This window comes from Oncorhynchus tshawytscha, linkage group LG13 (assembly GCF_018296145.1).
Source record: "Oncorhynchus tshawytscha isolate Ot180627B linkage group LG13, Otsh_v2.0, whole genome shotgun sequence".
Lineage (NCBI taxonomy): Eukaryota > Metazoa > Chordata > Actinopteri > Salmoniformes > Salmonidae > Oncorhynchus > Oncorhynchus tshawytscha.
The window spans coordinates 74,164,492-74,183,742 of record NC_056441.1 but is presented as its reverse complement, the minus strand read 5'-3'; the positions used below and the strand labels follow the sequence as shown (position 1 = coordinate 74,183,742).

The following is a 19,251-nucleotide window of genomic DNA, read 5'->3' as shown; positions in this document are numbered from 1 at the left end:
ATCAGAGGAAATAGAGAGAGGGGAGAGAATAATCCACAGAGATGAAGAGAGATAGAACATCAGAGGAAATAGAGAGAGGGGAGAGAATAATCCACAGAGATGAAGAGAGATAGAACATCAGAGGAAATAGAGAGAGGGGAGAGAAAGGAATAGGGAGAGAGAGAGATAGAACATCAGAGGAAATAGAGAGAGGGGAGAGAATAATCCACAGAGATGAAGAGAGATAGAACATCAGAGGAAATAGAGAGAGGGGAGAGAATAATCCACAGAGATGAAGAGAGATAGAACATCAGAGGAAATAGAGAGAGGGGAGAGAAAGGAATAGGGAGAGAGAGAGATAGAACATCAGAGGAAATAGAGAGAGGGGAGAGAATAATCCACAGAGATGAAGAGAGATAGAACATCAGAGGAAATAGAGAGAGGGGAGAGAATAATCCACAGAGATGAAGAGAGATAGAACTTCAGAGGAAATAGAGAGAGGGGAGAGAAAGGAATAGGGAGAGAGAGACATAGAACATCAGAGGAAATAGAGAGAGAGAAGAGAATAATCCACAGAGATGAAGAGAGATAGAACATCAGAGGAAATAGAGAGAGAGAAGAGAATAATCCACAGAGATGAAGAGAGATAGAACATCAGAGGAAATAGAGAGAGGGAAGAGAATAATCCACAGAGATGAAGAGAGATAGAACATCAGAGGAAATAGAGAGAGGGGAGAGAATAATCCACAGAGATGAAGAGAGATAGAACATCAGAGGAAATAGAGAGAGGGGAGAGAAAGGAATAGGGAGAGAGAGATAGAACATCAGAGGAAATAGAGAGGGGAGAGAATAATCCACAGAGATGAAGAGAGATAGAACATCAGAGGAAATAGAGAGAGGGGAGAGAATAATCCACAGAGATGAAGAGAGATAGAACATCAGAGGAAATAGAGAGAGGGGAGAATAATCCACAGAGATGAAGAGAGATAGAACATCAGAGGAAATAGAGAGAGGGGAGAGAATAATCCACAGAGATGAAGAGAGATAGAACATCAGAGGAAATAGAGAGAGAGAAGAGAATAATCCACAGAGATGAAGAGAGATAGAACATCAGAGGAAATAGAGAGAGGGGAGAGAATAATCCACAGAGATGAAGAGAGATAGAACATCAGAGGAAATAGAGAGAGAGAAGAGAATAATCCACAGAGATGAAGAGAGATAGAACATCAGAGGAAATAGAGAGAGGGGAGAGAATAATCCACAGAGATGAAGAGAGATAGAACATCAGAGGAAATAGAGAGAGGGAGAGAAAGGAATAGGGAGAGAGAGAGAGAATACAGGAACGAAAGCCAAACTAACAGTGACGTGTTTTGGAGTATAGCTATGAGGCAGTGACATGGAGACAGACAGACCACAGGGATTAGAGGCAGACAGACAGATAGACCACGGGGAGTAGAGGCAGACAGACAGATAGACCACAAGGAGTAAAGGGAGACAGACAGATAGACCACAGGGAGTAGAGGCAGACAGACAGATAGACCACGGGGAGTAGAGGCAGACAGACAGATAGACCACAAGGAGTATAGGGAGACAGACAGATAGACCACAGGGAGTAGAGGCAGACAGACAGATAGACCACGGGCAGTAGAGGCAGACAGACAGACAGACCACAGGGAGTAGAGGCAGATAGACCACAAGGAGTATAGGGAGACAGACAGATAGACCACGGGGAGTAGAGGCAGACAGACAGATAGACCACGGGCAGTAGAGGCAGACAGACAGAGACCACGGGGAGTAGAGGCAGACAGACAGACCACGGGGAGCAGAGGCAGGCAGACAGAGACCACGGGGAGTAGAGGCAGACAGACAGATAGACCACGGGCAGTAGAGGCAGACAGACAGAGACCACAGGGAGTAGAGGCAGACAGACAGACCACGGGCAGTAGAGGCAGACATACAGAGACGACAGGGAGTATAGGCAGTCAGACAGACAGACCACGGGGAGTAGAGGCAGACAGACAGATAGACCACGGGGAGTAGAGGCAGACAGACAGACCACGGGGAGTAGAGGCAGACAGACAGACCACGGGGAGTAGAGGCAGACAGACAGACAGACCACGGGGAGTAGAGGCAGACAGACAGACAGACCACGGGGAGTAGAGGCAGACAGACAGATAGACCACGGGGAGTAGAGGCAGATAGACCACAAGGAGTATAGGGAGACAGACAGACAGACCACGGGGAGTAGAGGCAGACAGACAGACAGACAGACCACGGGGAGTAGAGGCAGACAGACAGACAGACCACGGGGAGTAGAGGCAGACAGACAGGTAGACCATGGGGAGTAGAGGCAGACAGACAGACAGACCACGGGAGTAGAGGCAGACAGACAGACAGACCACGGGGAGTAGAGGCAGACAGACAGAAAGACCACGGGGAGTAGAGGCAGACAGACAGGTAGACCACAGGGAGTAGAGGCAGATAGACCACGGGGAGTAGAGGCAGACAGATAGACCACGGGGAGTAGAGGCAGACAGACAGATAGACCATGGCGAGTAGAGGCAGACAGACCACGGGGAGTAGAGGCAGACAGACCACGGGGAGTAGAGGCAGACAGACAGATAGACCACTGGGAGTAGAGGCAGATAGACCACGAGGAGTAGAGGCAGACAGACAGAGCCCACGGGGAGTAGAGGCAGACAGACAGACCAGAGGGAGTAGAGGCAGACAGACAGATAGACCACGGGGAGAAGAGGCAGATAGACCATGGGGTGTAGAGGCAGATAGACCATGGGGAGTAGAGGCAGATAGACCACGGGGAGTAGAGGCAGACAGACAGATAGACCACTGGGACTAGAGGCAGATAGACCACGGGGAGTAGAGGCAGACAGATAGACCACGGGGAGTAGAGGCAGACAGACAGATAGACCATGGCGAGTAGAGGCAGACAGACCACGGGGAGTAGAGGCAGACAGACCACGGGGAGTAGAGGCAGACAGACAGATAGACCACTGGGAGTAGAGGCAGATAGACCACGAGGAGTAGAGGCAGACAGACAGAGCCCACGGGGAGTAGAGGCAGACAGACAGACCAGAGGGAGTAGAGGCAGACAGACAGATAGACCACGGGAGAAGAGGCAGATAGACCATGGGGTGTAGAGGCAGATAGACCATGGGGAGTAGAGGCAGATAGACCACGGGGAGTAGAGGCAGACAGACAGATAGACCACTGGGAGTAGAGGCAGATAGACCACGAGGAGTAGAGGCAGACAGACAGAGCCCACGGGGAGTAGAGGCAGACAGACAGACCAGAGGGAGTAGAAGCAGACAGACAGATAGACCACGGGGAGTAGAGGCAGACAGACATATAGACCACGGCGAGTAGAGGCAGACAGACCACGGGGAGTAGAGACAGATAGACCACGGGGAGTAGAAGCAGATAGACCATGGGGAGTAGAGGCAGACAGACAGATAGACCACGGGGAGTAGAAGCAGACAGACAGATAGACCATGGGGAGTAGAGGCAGACAGACAGATAGACCACGGGGAGTAGAAGCAGATAGACCATGGGGAGTAGAGGCAGACAGACAGATAGACCACGGGGAGTAGAAGCAGATAGACCATGGGGAGTAGAGGCAGACAGACAGATAGACCACGGGAGTAGAAGCAGACAGACAGATAGACCATGGGGAGTAGAGGCAGACAGACAGATAGACCACGGGGAGTAGAAGCAGATAGACCACGGGGAGTAGAGGCAGACAGACAGAGACCATGGGGAGTAGAGGCAGATAGACAGATAGACCACGGGGAGTAGAAGCAGATAGACCACGGGGAGTAGAGGCAGACAGACAGATAGACCACGGGGAGTAGAGGCAGACAGACAGATAGACCACGGGGAGTAGAGGCAGACAGACAGATAGACCATGGGGAGTAGAGGCAGACAGACAGATAGACCACGGGGAGTAGAAGCAGATAGACCACGGGGAGTAGAGGCAGACAGACAGATAGACCATGGGGAGTAGAGGCAGACAGACAGATAGACCACGGGGAGTAGAGGCAGATAGACCACGGGCAGTAGAGGCAGACAGACAGATAGACCACGGGGAGTAGAAGCAGATAGACCACGGGCAGTAGAGGCAAACAGACAGATAGACCACGGGAGTAGAGGCAGATAGACCACGGGGAGTAGAGGCAGACAGACAGATAGACCATGGGGAGTAGAGGCAGACAGACAAATAGACCATGGGGAGTAGAGGCAGACAGACAGATAGACCACGGGCAGTAGAGGCAGACAGACAGATAGACCACGGGCAGTAGAGGCAGACAGACAGATAGACCATGGGCAGTAGAGGCAGACAGACAGATAGACCATGGGCAGTAGAGGCAGACAGACAGATAGACCACGGGCAGTAGAGGCAGACAGACAGATAGACCATGGGGAGTAGAGGCAGACAGACAGATAGACCATGGGGAGTAGAGGCAGACAGACAGATAGACCACGAGGAGTAGAGGCAGACAGACAGATAGACCACGGGCAGTAGAGGCAGATAGACCACGGGGAGTAGAGGCAGACAGACAGATAGACCACGGGCAGTAGAGGCAGATAGACCACGGGCAGTAGAGGCAGATAGACCATGGGGAGTAGAGGCAGACAGACAGATAGACCATGGGGAGTAGAGGCAGACAGACAGATAGACCACGGGGAGTAGAAGCAGATAGACCACGGGCAGTAGAGGCAGACAGACAGATAGACCACGGGGAGTAGAAGCAGATAGACCACGGGCAGTAGAGGCAAACAGACAGATAGACCACGGGGAGTAGAGGCAGATAGACCACGGGGAGTAGAGGCAGACAGACAGATAGACCATGGGGAGTAGAGGCAGACAGACAGATAGACCATGGGGAGTAGAGGCAGACAGACAGATAGACCACGGGCAGTAGAGGCAGACAGACAGATAGACCACGGGCAGTAGAGGCAGACAGACAGATAGACCATGGGCAGTAGAGGCAGACAGACAGATAGACCATGGGCAGTAGAGGCAGACAGACAGATAGACCACGGGCAGTAGAGGCAGACAGACAGATAGACCATGGGGAGTAGAGGCAGACAGACAGATAGACCATGGGGAGTAGAGGCAGACAGACAGATAGACCACGGGAGTAGAGGCAGACAGACAGATAGACCACGGGCAGTAGAGGCAGATAGACCACGGGGAGTAGAGGCAGACAGACAGATAGACCACGGGCAGTAGAGGCAGATAGACCACGGGCAGTAGAGGCAGATAGACCATGGGGAGTAGAGGCAGACAGACAGATAGACCATGGGCAGTAGAGGCAGACAGACAGATAGACCACGGGCAGTAGAGGCAAACAGACAAATCATACATGTTTAGAACTGATAATTGTCGTGACAGTAGTGTGTGGTATTGGTCGTGACAGTAGTGTGAGGTATTGGTCGTGACAGTAGTGTGTTTTATTGGTCGTGACAGTTTTGTGGTATTGGTCGTGACAGTAGTGTGTTTTATTGGTCGTGACAGTAGTGTGAGGTATTGGTCGTGACAGTAGTGTGAGGTATTGGTCGTGACAGTTGTGTGGTATTGGTCGTGACAGTAGTGTGAGGTATTGGTCGTGACAGTAGTGTGTTTTATTGGTCGTGACAGTTGTGTGGTATTGGTCGTGACAGTAGTGTGTTTTATTGGTCGTGACAGTAGTGTGAGGTATTGCTCGTGACAGTAGTGTGAGGTATTGGTCGTGACAGTTGTGTGGTATTGGTCGTGACAGTAGTGTGAGGTATTGGTCGTGACAGTAGTGTGTTTTATTGGTCGTGACAGTTGTGTGGTATTGGTCGTGACAGTAGTGTGTTTTATTGGTCGTGACAGTTGTGTGGTATTGGTCGTGACAGTAGTGTGTTTTATTGGTCGTGACAGTAGTGTGAGGTATTGGTCGTGACAGTAGTGTGAGGTATTGGTCGTGACAGTTGTGTGGTATTGGTCGTGACAGTAGTGTGAGGTATTGGTCGTGACAGTAGTGTGTTTTATTGGTCGTGACAGTTGTGTGGTATTGGTCGTGACAGTAGTGTGTTTTATTGGTCGTGACAGTTGTGTGGTATTGGTCGTGACAGTAGTGTGGGGTATTAGTAGTGTGGGGGTATTGGTAGTGACAGTTGTGTGGTATTGGTCGTGACAGTAGTGTGGGGTATTAGTAGTGTGGGGTATTAGTCGTGTGGGGTATTGGTCGTGACAGTAGTGTGGGGGTATTGGTCGTGACAGTAGTGTGGTATTGGTCGTGACAGTAGTGTGTGGTATTGGTCGTGACAGTAGTGTGGGGTATTGGTCGTGACAGTAGTGTGGGGTATTGGTCGTGACAGTAGTGTAGGGTATTGGTCGTGACAGTAGTGTGGGGTATTGGTCGTGACAGGAGTTTGGGGTATTGGTCGTGACAGTAGTGTGTGGTATTGGTCATGATAGGAGTGTGGGGTATTGGTCGTGGCAGTAGTGTGTGGTATTGGTCGTGACAGTAGTGTGTGGTATTGGTCGTGACAGGAGTTTGGGGTATTGGTCGTGACAGTAGTGTGGGGTATTAGTAGTGTGGGGTATTAGTCGTGTGGGGTATTGGTCATGACAGTAGTGTGGGGTATTGGTCGTGACAGTAGTGTGGTATTGGTCGTGACAGTAGTGTGGGGTATTGGTCGTGACAGGAGTTTGGGGTATTGGTCGTGACAGTAGTGTGTGGTATTGGTCGTGACAGTAGTGTGTGGTATTGGTCGTGACAGGAGTGTGGGGTATTGGTCGTGGCAGTAGTGTGTGGTATTGGTCGTGACAGTAGTGTGTGGTATTGGTCGTGTCAGTAGTGTGTGGTATTGGTCGTGACTGTAGTGTGTGGTATTGGTCGTGACAGTAGTGTGTGGTATTGGTCGTGACAGTAGTGTGTGGTATGTTTTGTGGACCCGTTTTAATTCTCTGGTGTGAGAGATGCAGGGAGGAAGAGCAGTCGTGGTCCATCCTGTGTTTAAGGTTTACTGTAGCAGCTGACTCTTTACCACAGTGCAGGCGGTGTAAAACACTGAGGTGTAAGGCTGGAAGGAAGCCCTCATCAGTGTAATGGGCTCACCTTTTTCAACTCTCAGCCAATGCATACAGTCAGAACTACCTGCTAAACCCCTAATTACTGGCCCTGCTGTATGTTTCTTAAGGCCAGCTAGTTGTTGCGTAGACCTGGCCCATTGATGTTGTGTGTGTACTGTAGGAAGATGCCTTAGGCTAGCATGTGTATTGCTTTGGTAGTATACCCTGTGTTTATGTGTGTGTGTGTGTGTGTGTTTATGTGTGTGTGTGTTCATGCTCCAGGCATGTAAACAACTGTGTGTTTGCGGGTGTGTGAGTTGGCGTTGATGCCCTGGGCTTGTGCGGCTTGTGTGTGTGTTTCTTCTCTTCAGTGTGTGTGTGTGTGTGTGCGTGCGTGTGTGTGTGTTTGTGTGTGTTTCTTTAGAGTGTGTATGTGTGTGTTTCTTCAGTGTCTGTGTGTGTGTGTTTCTTCAGTGTGTGTGTGTGTGTCTTTCTTCAGTGTGTGTGCTCCTAGTCTGAGGTAGTCTGTTGTCTGTTACAAAAGGCCCTTTGTGTGGGCGACTGTGGCAGACCAGGGTAGTGAGCAGGCCTCCAATTGGGCCGTGGGTCTGCCTAGTACGTAGGCGTGTGTGTGTTTGTCGGTGAGTGTGTGTGCGGGGAGAGGGGGACCAGTTCAGTGAATGGGTTCCAGTGTGTGTCTGGCCCTCTATCCAGTGAGCAGATCTCAGAATGCTCTCTTTCGCTCACACACACCTCTTCCTCCTCTTCCTCTTCACCGGTGAGTCTATACTGATGCTAACTGACATTCTATACTGATGCTAACTGACCTTCTACACTGATGCTAACTGACCTTCTATACTGATGCTAACTCACCGTCTATACTGATGCTAACTCACCGTCTATACTGATGCTAACTCACCGTCTATACTGATGTTAACTGACCTTCTATACTGATGCTAACTGACCTTCTATACTGATGCTAACTCACCGTCTATACTGATGCTAACTCACCGTCTATACTGACGCTAACTGACCTTCTATACTGATGCTAACTGACCTTCTATACTGATGCTAACTCACCGTCTATACTGATACTAACTCACCGTCTATACTGATGCTAACTGACCTTCTATACTGATGCTAACTCACCGTCTATACTGATGTTAACTGACCTTCTATACTGATGCTAACTTACCATCTATACTGATGTTAACTGACTGTCTATACTGATGCTAACTCACCATCTATACTGATGCTAACTCACCATCTATACTGATGTTAACTCACCATCTATACTGATGCTAACTCACCATCTATACTGATACTAACTCACCATCTATACTGATGCTAACTCACCATCTATACTGATGCTAACTGACCATCTATACTGATGCTAACTCACCATCTATACTGATGTTAACTCACCATCTATACTGATGCTAACTCACCATCTATACTGATACTAACTCACCATCTATACTGATGCTAACTCACCATCTATACTGATGCTAACTGACCGGTGTTAACTGACTGATGTGAACATTTGCTAGTAACATTCTAACCTCAATCTATGACCAAGAGTTTTACCAGAGAATTGGATTTCTACGTATGCTATATAATTTGACACGTCAAGTTTTCCTGGTCATGGTTACACTGTTTTTCTACCTTCAAATGTCTTTCCCGTTTCCACTCCACTCTGTGGCTCGGTACATTCAACATATCAATACCTCTCACATGGGGAGTGTGGGTTAATATGGATACCCTCACTTTAAGATAGTGTGGTTTGTATTTAGGCTAGTTCCTCTGTAGTCTGTTTCTAAAGAAATCGAATAAGCAATGGAACTATACCACCGTAGCTTTATCATCTAAGGGTGATGTGTGACCAATGCTGGATCTAGAACTGTGGTGTTTCTACAGTCTGTTAGTTATTAGTTAGTAAGATAGTGAAAACATGATGTAACAATTTTATGACAGGAAGTGAAATACCCTGCCTCCAACGTCTATCTCCACCCCTTGCTCTCTCTGTCTGCTGTGTTCAGGAAATCTGAACGAGGTTCAACCCAATGCCCTACCCTCTATCTCCCACCGTTACCCCCTACCTCCTACCCACTACTCCCTATCTTCCTACCTCCTAATCTTACCTCCTACCCCCTACCTTCCTACCTCCTACCCTTACCTCCTACCAATATCTTCCTACCCACTACTCCCTACCTTCCTACCTACTACCCATACCTTCCAACCTCCTACCCCTACCTTCCTACCCTTACTCCCTACCTCCCACCCTTGACCTCCTACCACTACCCCGTACCTCCCCAGCCATCCCCAACACCCAGCAGTTCTGTCCAGCAACACTGTTGACTTTATGATTTCAGCTGGAACTTGGAGGGGGGAGCTGGTGAAACTCTGTGTGTGTGCTTGACTATGAGAGGGTGAGAGTTATGTGAGCCTGTGTGTATGTGTGTGTTTCTATGTTCCTGTACAAGTGTATGTGTGTGTGTCTGTTGGGGAGAGATTGTTTAAAGGTTGTTATAGGAATGAAAGGGCCTCTCTCCTTGATGATTAGAAAGCGTCTTGCTCTCTCTCTATTTGCAAAGTGAGGTAATATTTACCTACTCCACTGCCTGGCTTCAGGACAACCAGGGTTTCTGAGGTAAGTGTGTGTGTGTGTGTGTGTGTGTGTGTGTGTGTGTGTGTGTGTGTATTCCCAGGATCCTGCATTTCTGAATGGAACTGCAATGGTTCCCACACCGCTCTCCCCATTGGGCCGCCTGGCCCAGGGGTCACAGGTTAATGGCTGTCAAGGCAACCCTGTGGTAGTGGTTAGGGGTTCTGTACAGGGTTCTGCTGCTGTTCACATGTAAATGGGCTAGGGCTGAGGGGAGGCTGGGCTGAGGGTAGGCTTGGCTAGGGCTGAGGGGAGGCTGGGCTAAGGCTGGGCTGGGGCTAGGGCTGGGCTGAGGGGAGGCTGGGCCTAAGACTGGGCTGAGGCTGGGCCTAAGACTGGGCTGAGGCTGGGCCTAAGACTGGGCTGAGGCTTGGCCTAAGACTGGGCTGAGGCTGGGCCTAAGACTGGGCTGAGGCTAATAGATGTTATAGACCTTTATACAGGAGAGTCCTTTGAGCAATGGATGTCAATGTTGTTTGTTACTACGGTTAGGTCTGCTTTGGTGTTGCTTGTTACTACGGTTAGGTCTGCTTTGGTGTTGTTTGTTACTACGTTTAGGTCTGCTTTGGTGTTGTTTGTTACTACGGTTAGGTCTGCTTTGGTGTCGTTTGTTACTACGGTTAGGTCTGCTTTGGTGTCGTTTGTTACTACGGTTAGGTCTGCTTTGGTGTTGTTTGTTACTATGGTTAGGTCTGCTTTGGTGTCGTTTGTTACTACGGTTAGGTCTGCTTTGGTGTCGTTTGTTACTACGGTTAGGTCTGCTTTGGTGTTGTTTGTTACTATGGTTAGGTCTGCTTTGGTGTCGTTTGTTACTACGGTTAGGTCTGCTTTGGTGTCGTTTGTTACTACGGTTAGGTCTGCTTTGGTGTTGTTTGTTACTATGGTTAGGTCTGCTTTGGTGTCGTTTGTTACTACGGTTAGGTCTGCTTTGGTGTCGTTTGTTACTACGGTTAGGTCTGCTTTGGTGTTGTTTCTTTGCTAACTTTCCTCCCGCTCTCACATTCTCTCTCTCTCTCTCTCTCTCTTTCTCTCGCTATACTTCTCTCTCTCTCTCACTCAATCCCTCCTCTGCTCTTTCATTCAGTCTCTCTCTTCCTGACAATCTCTTGAACATTGAGGAATTGACCCCCCCCCTTCTCCTCTATCTGCAGTGCACCTAATCCCCACTACGCCCATGGGTGAGGAGCGCCACCCCCAGGATCAGGGTCAAGTTCAGGGCCAGGGGAAGAGCAGGAAGAGAGTGATCCCTGTCCCTCCCACAGAGGATCCTGATCCAGACCCCATCACTGAGGCTTATGGCTACTGCAACACCCCCGACCGCTCTGAACAGGCCTGGGAGGGTGAGACACGCACACACACACACAGAGACACACACACACACACATATAGGGGCCTGGGAGGGTGAGACACGCACACACAGGCCTGAGAGGGTGAGACACGCACACACACACACAGAGACACACACACACACACATATAGGGGCCTGGGAGGGTGAGACACGCACACACAGGCCTGGGAGGGTGAGACACGCACACACAGGCCTGAGAGGGTGAGACACGCACGCACACACACACACACTCACAGGCCTGGGAGGGTGAGACACGCACGCACACAGGCCTGAGAGGGTGAGACACTCACACACACACACACACACACACACACTCACACAGGCCTGGGAGGGTGAGACACACACACAATCTAATCTGCTGTTCCTTTGGTAAGTGGGAAGAAAGAGCAATGTTTCAGTCCTCTGCAGTCTGCTAGCGTGTTAGCCATTTGCTCAACCAATCAGCGAACACAGGTCAAAGGGTTTAGAACAGAACCATATGGAGTCAGTCAGTAACAAGGAAGGCTTAGCCATGTGGAGAAATACAGAACATTTAGATGTGTTGTGTCATGTAAAGAGAATTGATAGACTGGTGTTGGGTCATGGTTAGCTAGAGTATAGAGAGGGTTAACCTCTTGAACCTCTGGGGGCAGTATTTCATTTTTGGATGGAAAACGTTCCCATTTTAAACAAGATATTTTGTCACGAAAAGATGCTCGACTATGCATATAATTGACAGCTTTGGAAAGAAAACACTCTGACGTTTCCAAAACTGCAAAGCTATTGTCTGTGAGTGCCACAGAACTAATGCTACAGGCGAAACCAAGATGAAATTTCATACAGGAAGTGAGCCAGATTTTTGAGGCCCTGTGTTCCAATGTCTCCTATATGGCTGTGAATGCGCAAGGAGAGAGCCTACACTTTCTGTCGTTTCCCCAAGGTGTTTGCAGCATTGTGACGTATTTGTAGGCATATCATTGGAAAATTGACCATAAGAGACTACATTTACCAGGTGTCCGCTCGGTGTCCTCCGTCGAAACTATTGCGTAATCTCCAGGTGCGTTCATTTTTCCATTTTGAACAGAGGAGAAACCAAACTGCCACGAGTGACTTATCATCGAATAGATATGTGAAAAACACCTTGAGGATTGATTCTAAACAATGTTTCTGTCGATATTATGGAGTTAATTTGGAAAAAAGTTTGCGTTGTAATGACTGAAATTTCGGGGGGTTTTCTCAGCCAAACGTGATGAACAAAACGGAGCGATTTCTCCTACACAAATAATCTTTTTGGAAAAACTGAACATTTGCTATCTAACTGAGAGTCTCCTCATTGAAAACATCCGAAGTTCTTCAAAGGTAAATTATTTTATTTGAATGCTTGTCTTGTTTTTGTGAAAATGTTGTTTCTGAATGCTAGGCTTAATGCTATGCTAGCTATCAATACTCTTACACAAATGCTTGTGTAGCTACAGTGCCTTGCGAAAGTATTCGGCCCCCTTGAACTTTGCGACCTTTTGCCACATTTCAGGCTTCAAACATAAAGATATAAAACTGTATTTTTTTTGTGAAGAATCAACAACAAGTGGGACACAATCATGAAGTGGAACGACATTTATTGGATATTTCAAACTTTTTTAACAAATCAAAAACTGAAAAATTGGGCGTGCAAAATTATTCAGCCCCTTTACTTTCAGTGCAGCAAACTCTCTCCAGAAGTTCAGTGAGGATCTCTGAATGATCCAATGTTGACCTAAATGACTAATGATGATAAATACAATCCACCTGTGTGTAATCAAGTCTCCGTATAAATGCATCTGCACTGTGATAGTCTCAGAGGTCCGTTAAAAGCGCAGAGAGCATCATGAAGAACAAGGAACACACCAGGCAGGTCCGAGATACTGTTGTGAAGAAGTTTAAAGCCGGATTTGGATACAAAAGATTTCCCAAGCTTTAAACATCCCAAGGAGCACTGTGCAAGCGATAATATTGAAATGGAAGGAGTATCAGACCACTGCAAATCTACCAAGACCTGGCCGTCCCTCTAAACTTTCAGCTCATAGAAGGAGAAGACTGATCAGAGATGCAGCCAAGAGGCCCATGATCACTCTGGATGAACTGCAGAGATCTACAGCTGAGGTGGGAGACTCTGTCCATAGGACAACAATCAGTCGTATATTGCACAAATCTGGCCTTTATGGAAGAGTGGCAAGAAGAAAGCCATTTCTTAAAGATATCCATAAAAAGTGTTGTTTAATGTTTGCCACAAGCCACCTGGGTTCGCGCCCAGGCTCTGTCGTAACTGGCCGCGACCGGGAGGTCCGTGGGGCGACGCACAATTGGCCTGGCGTCGTCTGGGTTAGGGAGGGCTTGGTCGGTAGGGATGTCCTTGTCCCATCGCGCACCAGCGACTCCTGTGGCGGGCCGGGCACAGTGCACGCTAGCCAAGGTTGCCAGGTGCACGGTGTTTCCTCCGACACATTGGTGCGGCTGGCTTCCGGGTTGCATACACGCTGTGTTAAGAAGCAGTGCGGCTTGGTTGGGTTGTGTATCGGAGGATGCATGACTTTCAACCTTCGTCTCTCCCAAGCCCGTACGGGAGTTGTAGCGATGAGACAAGATAGTAGCTACTACAACAATTGGATACCACGAAATTGGGGAGAAAAAGGGGTAAAAATTCAGCAAAAAAATAAATAAAAATGGCTAGGTATCCCCCTTACCCCCGTCAATGTCAATTTCTTGTTCTTAAACGATGAGAGAAGTGCTACACCTGGTGGAGAGAGATTGTAAGACAGAAATAGTTGCTTTATGCGTGCTGTACGCTATGGCGGTTGCGCACATTTGTACGGATTTCACGATACAGTTAAATGTGTTGTTTTACAGAGTCAGCCATAGTAGTACAGTACCCCTGGAGAAAAGTAGGGTTAACTGTCTTGCTCAAGGGCACATAGACATATTTGGTTGATACGGTCATGGTTAACTAGATAGAGAGGATAAAGAGTCATGGTTAGAGGATAGAGAGGATAAAGAGTCATGGTTAGAGGATAGAGAGGATAAAGGGTCCGGGTTAGAGGATAGAGAGTCATGGTTAACTAGATAGAGATGATAAAGAGTCATGGTTAGAGGATAGAGAGGATAAAGAGTCATGGTTAGAGGATAGAGAGGATAAAGAGTCATGGTTAGAGGATAGAGAGGATAAAGGGTCATGGTTAGAGGATAGAGAGGATAAAGGTCCGGTTTAGAGGATAGAGAGGATAAAGAGTCATGGTTAGAGGATAGAGAGGATAAAGAGTCATGGTTAGAGGATAGAGAGGATAAAGAGTCATGGTTAGAGGATAGAGAGGATAAAGAGTCATGGTTAGAGGATAGAGAGGATAAAGAGTCATGGTTAGAGGATAGAGAGGATAAAGGGTCCGGGTTAGAGGATAGAGAGGATAAAGAGTCATGGTTAGAGGATAGAGAGGATAAAGAGTCATGGTTAGAGGATAGAGAGGATAAAGAGTCATGGTTAACTAGATAGAGAGGATAAAGAGTCATGGTTAACTAGATAGAGAGGATAAAAGTTCAGGGTTAGAGGATAGAGAGGATAAAGAGTCATGGTTAACTAGATAGAGAGGATAAAGAGTCATGGTTAGAGGATAGAGAGGATAAAGGGTCCGGGTTAGAGGATAGAGAGTCATGGTTAACTAGATAGAGAGGATAAAGAGTCATGGTTAGAGGATAGAGAGGATAAAGAGTCATGGTTAGAGGATAGAGAGGATAAAGGTCCGGTTTAGAGGATAGAGAGGATAAAGAGTCATGGTTAGAGGATAGAGAGGATAAAGGTCCAGTTTAGAGGATAGAGAGGATAGAGAGGATAAAGAGTCATAGTTAGAGGATAGCGAGGATAAAGGGTCCGGGTTAGAGGATAGAGAGTCATGGTTAACTAGATAGAGAGGATAAAGAGTCATGGTTAGAGGATAGAGAGGATAAAGAGTCATGGTTAGAGGATAGAGAGGATAAAGGTCCAGTTTAGAGGATAGAGAGGATAAAGGTCCGGTTTAGAGGATAGAGAGGATAAAGAGTCATGGTTAGAGGATAGAGAGGATAAAGAGTCATGGTTAGAGGATAGAGAGGATAAAGAGTCATGGTTAGAGGATAGAGAGGATAAAGAGTCATGGTTAACTAGATAGAGAGGATAAAGAGTCATGGTTAACTAGATAGAGAGGATAAAAGTTCAGGGTTAGAGGATAGAGAGGATAAAGAGTCATGGTTAACTAGATAGAGAGGATAAAGAGTCATGGTTAGATGATAGAGAGGATAAAGGGTCAGGGTTAGAGGATAGAGAGTCATGGTTAACTAGATAGAGAGGATAAAGAGTCATGGTTAGAGGATAGAGAGGATAAAGAGTCATGGTTAGAGGATAGAGAGGATAAAGGTCCGGTTTAGAGGATAGAGAGGATAAAGAGTCATGGTTAGAGGATAGAGAGGATAAAGGTCCAGTTTAGAGGATAGAGAGGATAGAGAGGATAAAGAGTCATAGTTAGAGGATAGCGAGGATAAAGGGTCCGGTTAGAGGATAGAGAGTCATGGTTAACTAGATAGAGAGGATAAAGAGTCATGGTTAGAGGATAGAGAGGATAAAGAGTCATGGTTAGAGGATAGAGAGGATAAAGGTCCAGTTTAGAGGATAGAGAGGATAAAGGTCCGGTTTAGAGGATAGAGAGGATAAAGGTCATGGTTAGAGGATAGAGAGGATAAAGAGTCATGGTTAGAGGATAGAGAGGATAAAGAGTCATGGTTAGAGGATAGAGAGGATAAAGAGTCATGGTTAGAGGATAGAGAGGATAAAGAGTCATGGTTAACTAGATAGAGAGGATAAAAGTTCAGGGTTAGAGGATAGAGAGGATAAAGAGTCATGGTTAACTAGATAGAGAGGATAAAGAGTCATGGTTAGAGGATAGAGAGGATAAAGGTCCGGTTTAGAGGATAGAGAGGATAAAGGGTCCGGGTTAGAGGATAGAGAGGATAAAGAGTCATGGTTAGAGGATAGAGAGGATAAAAGTTCATGGTTTGAGGATAGAGAGGATAAAGGGTCCGGGTTAGAGGATAGAGAGTCATGGTTAACTAGATAGAGAGGATAAAGAGTCATGGTTAGAGGATAGAGAGGATAAAGAGTCATGGTTAGAGGATAGTGAGGATAAAGGTCCGGTTTAGAGGATAGAGAGGATAAAGAGTCATGGTTAGAGGATAGAGAGGATAAAGGTCCAGTTTAGAGGATAGAGATGATAAAGGTCCGGTTTAGAGGATAGAGAGGATAAAGAGTCATGGTTAGAGGATAGAGAGGATAAAAGTTAATGGTTAGAGGATAGAGAGGATAAAGGGTCCGGGTTAAAGGATAGAGAGTCATGGTTAACTAGATAGAGAGGATAAAGAGTCCTGGTTAGAGGATAGAGAGGATAAAGAGTCATGGTTAGAGGATAGAGAGGATAAAGGTACGGTTTAGAGGATAGAGAGGATAAAGAGTCATGGTTAGAGGATAGAGAGGATAAAAGTTCATGGTTAGAGGATAGAGAGGATAAAGGTACGGTTTAGAGGATAGAGAGGATAAAGAGTCATGGTTAGAGGATAGAGAGGATAAAAGTTCATGGTTAGAGGATAGAGAGGATAAAAGTTCATGGTTAGAGGATAGAGAGGATATAGGTCCGGTTTAGAGGATGGAGAGGATAAAAGTCCGGTTTAGAGGATAGAGAGGATAAAAGTTCATGGTTAGAGGATAGAGAGGATAAAGGGTCAGGGTTAGAGGATAGAGAGGATAAAGGGTCAGGGTTAGAGGATAGAGAGGATAAAGAGTCATGGTTAGATGATAGAGAGGATAAAGGGTCATGGTTAGAGGATAGAGAGGATAAAGGGTCAGGGTTAGAGGATGGAGAGGATAAAAGTTCATGGTTAGAGGATAGAGAGGATAAAAGTTCATGGTTAGAGGATAGAGAGGATAAAGGTCCGGTTTAGAGGATAGAGAGGATAAAGGTCCGGTTTAGAGGATAGAGAGGATAAAAGTTCATGGTTAGAGGATAGAGAAAGGGTCAGGGTTAGAGGATAGAGAGGATAAAGGGTCAGGGTTAGAGGATAGAGAGGATAAAGAGTCATGGTTAGATGATAGAGAGGATAAAGGGTCAGGGTTAGAGGATAGAGAGGATAAAGAGTCATGGTTAGATGATAGAGAGGATAAAGGGTCAGGGTTAGAGGATAGAGAGGATAAAGTGTCAGGGTTAGAGGATAGAGAGGATAAAGGTTCATGGTTAGTTGGAGGATAGAGGATCATGGTTAGAAGATAGAGTGGATAAAGGGTCAGGGTTAGAGGATAAAGAGGATAAAGAGTCATGGTTAGAGGATAGAGAGGATAAAGAGTCATGGTTAGAGGATAGAGAGGATAAAGAGTCATGGTTAGAGGATAGAGAGGATAAAGGGTCCGGGTTAGAGGATAGAGAGGATAAAGAGTCATGGTTAGAGGATAGAGAGGATAAAGAGTCATGGTTAACTAGATTGAGAGGATAAAGAGTCATGGTTAACTAGATAGAGAGGATAAAAGTTCAGGGTTAGAGGATAGAGAGGATAAAGAGTCATGGTTAACTAGATAGAGAGGATAAAGAGTCATGGTTAGAGGATAGAGAGGATAAAGAGTCTGGGTTAGAGGATAGAGAGTCATGGTTAACTAGATAGAGAGGATAAAGAGTCATGGTTAGAGGATAGAGAGGATAAAGGTACGGTTTAGAGGATAGAGAGGATAAAGAGTCATGGTTAGAGGATAGAGAGGATAAAAGTTCATGGTTAGAGGATAGAGAGGATAAAAGTTCATGGTTAGAGGATAGAGAGGATATAGGTCCGGTTTAGAGGATGGAGAGGATAAAAGTCCGGTTTAGAGGATAGAGAGGATAAAAGTTCATGGTTAGAGGATAGAGAGGATAAAGGGTCAGGGTTAGAGGATAGAGAGGATAAAGGGTCAGGGTTAGAGGATAGAGAGGATAAAGAGTCATGGTTAGATGATAGAGAGGATAAAGGGTCATGGTTAGAGGATAGAGAGGATAAAGAGTCATGGTTAGAGGATGGAGAGGATAAAAGTTCATGGTTAGAGGATAGAGAGGATAAAAGTTCATGGTTAGAGGATAGAGAGGATAAAGGTCCGGTTTAGAGGATAGAGAGGATAAAGGTCCGGTTTAGAGGATAGAGAGGATAAAAGTTGATGGTTAGAGGATAGAGAGGATAAAGGGTCAGGGTTAGAGGATAGAGAGGATAAAGGGTCAGGGTTAGAGGATAGAGAGGATAAAGAGTCATGGTTAGATGATAGAGAGGATAAAGGGTCAGGGTTAGAGGATAGAGAGGATAAAGAGTCATGGTTAGATGATAGAGAGGATAAAGGGTCAGGGTTAGAGGATAGAGAGGATAAAGTGTCAGGGTTAGAGGATAGAGAGGATAAAGGTTCATGGTTAGTTGGAGGATAGAGGATCATGGTTAGAAGATAGAGTGGATAAAGGGTCAGGGTTAGAGGATAAAGAGGATAAAGAGTCATGGTTAGAGGATAGAGAGGATAAAGAGTCATGGTTAGAGGATAGAGAGGATAAAGAGTCATGGTTAGAGGATAGAGAGGATAAAGGGTCCGGGTTAGAGGATAGAAGGATAAAGAGTCATGGTTAGAGGATAGAGAGGATAAAGAGTCATGGTTAACTAGATAGAGAGGATAAAGAGTCATGGTTAACTAGATAGAGAGGATAAAAGTTCAGGGTTAGAGGATAGAGAGGATAAAGAGTCATGGTTAACTAGATAGAGAGGATAAAGAGTCATGGTTAGAGGATAGAGAGGATAAAGGGTCTGGGTTAGAGGATAGAGAGTCATGGTTAACTAGATAGAGAGGATAAAGAGTCATGGTTAGAGGATAGAGAGGATAAAGAGTCATGGTTAGAGGATAGAGAGGATAAAGGTCCGGTTTAGAGGATAGAGACGATAAAGAGTCATGGTTAGAGGATAGAGAGGATAAAGGTCCAGTTTAGAGGATAGAGAGGATAAAGAGTCATAGTTAGAGGATAGCGAGGATAAAGGGTCCGGGTTAGAGGATAGAGAGTCATGGTTAACTATATAGAGAGGATAAAGAGTCATGGTTAGAGGATAGAGAGGATAAAGAGTCATGGTTAGAGGATAGAGAGGATAAAGGTCCGGTTTAGAGGATAGAGAGGATAAAGA

The 19,251-nt window shown here is 46.5% G+C and overlaps 1 protein-coding gene across 2 annotated transcripts in view; it reads left to right on the top strand.

Moving 5' to 3' along the window:
* The window catches only part of LOC112226676 (2-phosphoxylose phosphatase 1), a 49,847-nt gene that overhangs the window by 11,341 nt on the left and 19,255 nt on the right, over positions 1-19,251 (top strand). Inside the window, exons 1-2 of one of the 2 annotated variants that reach the window (XM_042296338.1) lie at positions 7,691-7,820; positions 10,859-11,047. In XM_042296338.1, the coding sequence (XP_042152272.1) occupies positions 7,772-7,820; positions 10,859-11,047 (238 nt within the window). In that variant the 5' untranslated portion in view covers positions 7,691-7,771. Of the gene's footprint in view, positions 1-7,690; positions 7,821-10,858; positions 11,048-19,251 lie in introns of those variants that run through there. The other variant, XM_042296337.1, reaches the window with a different exon arrangement.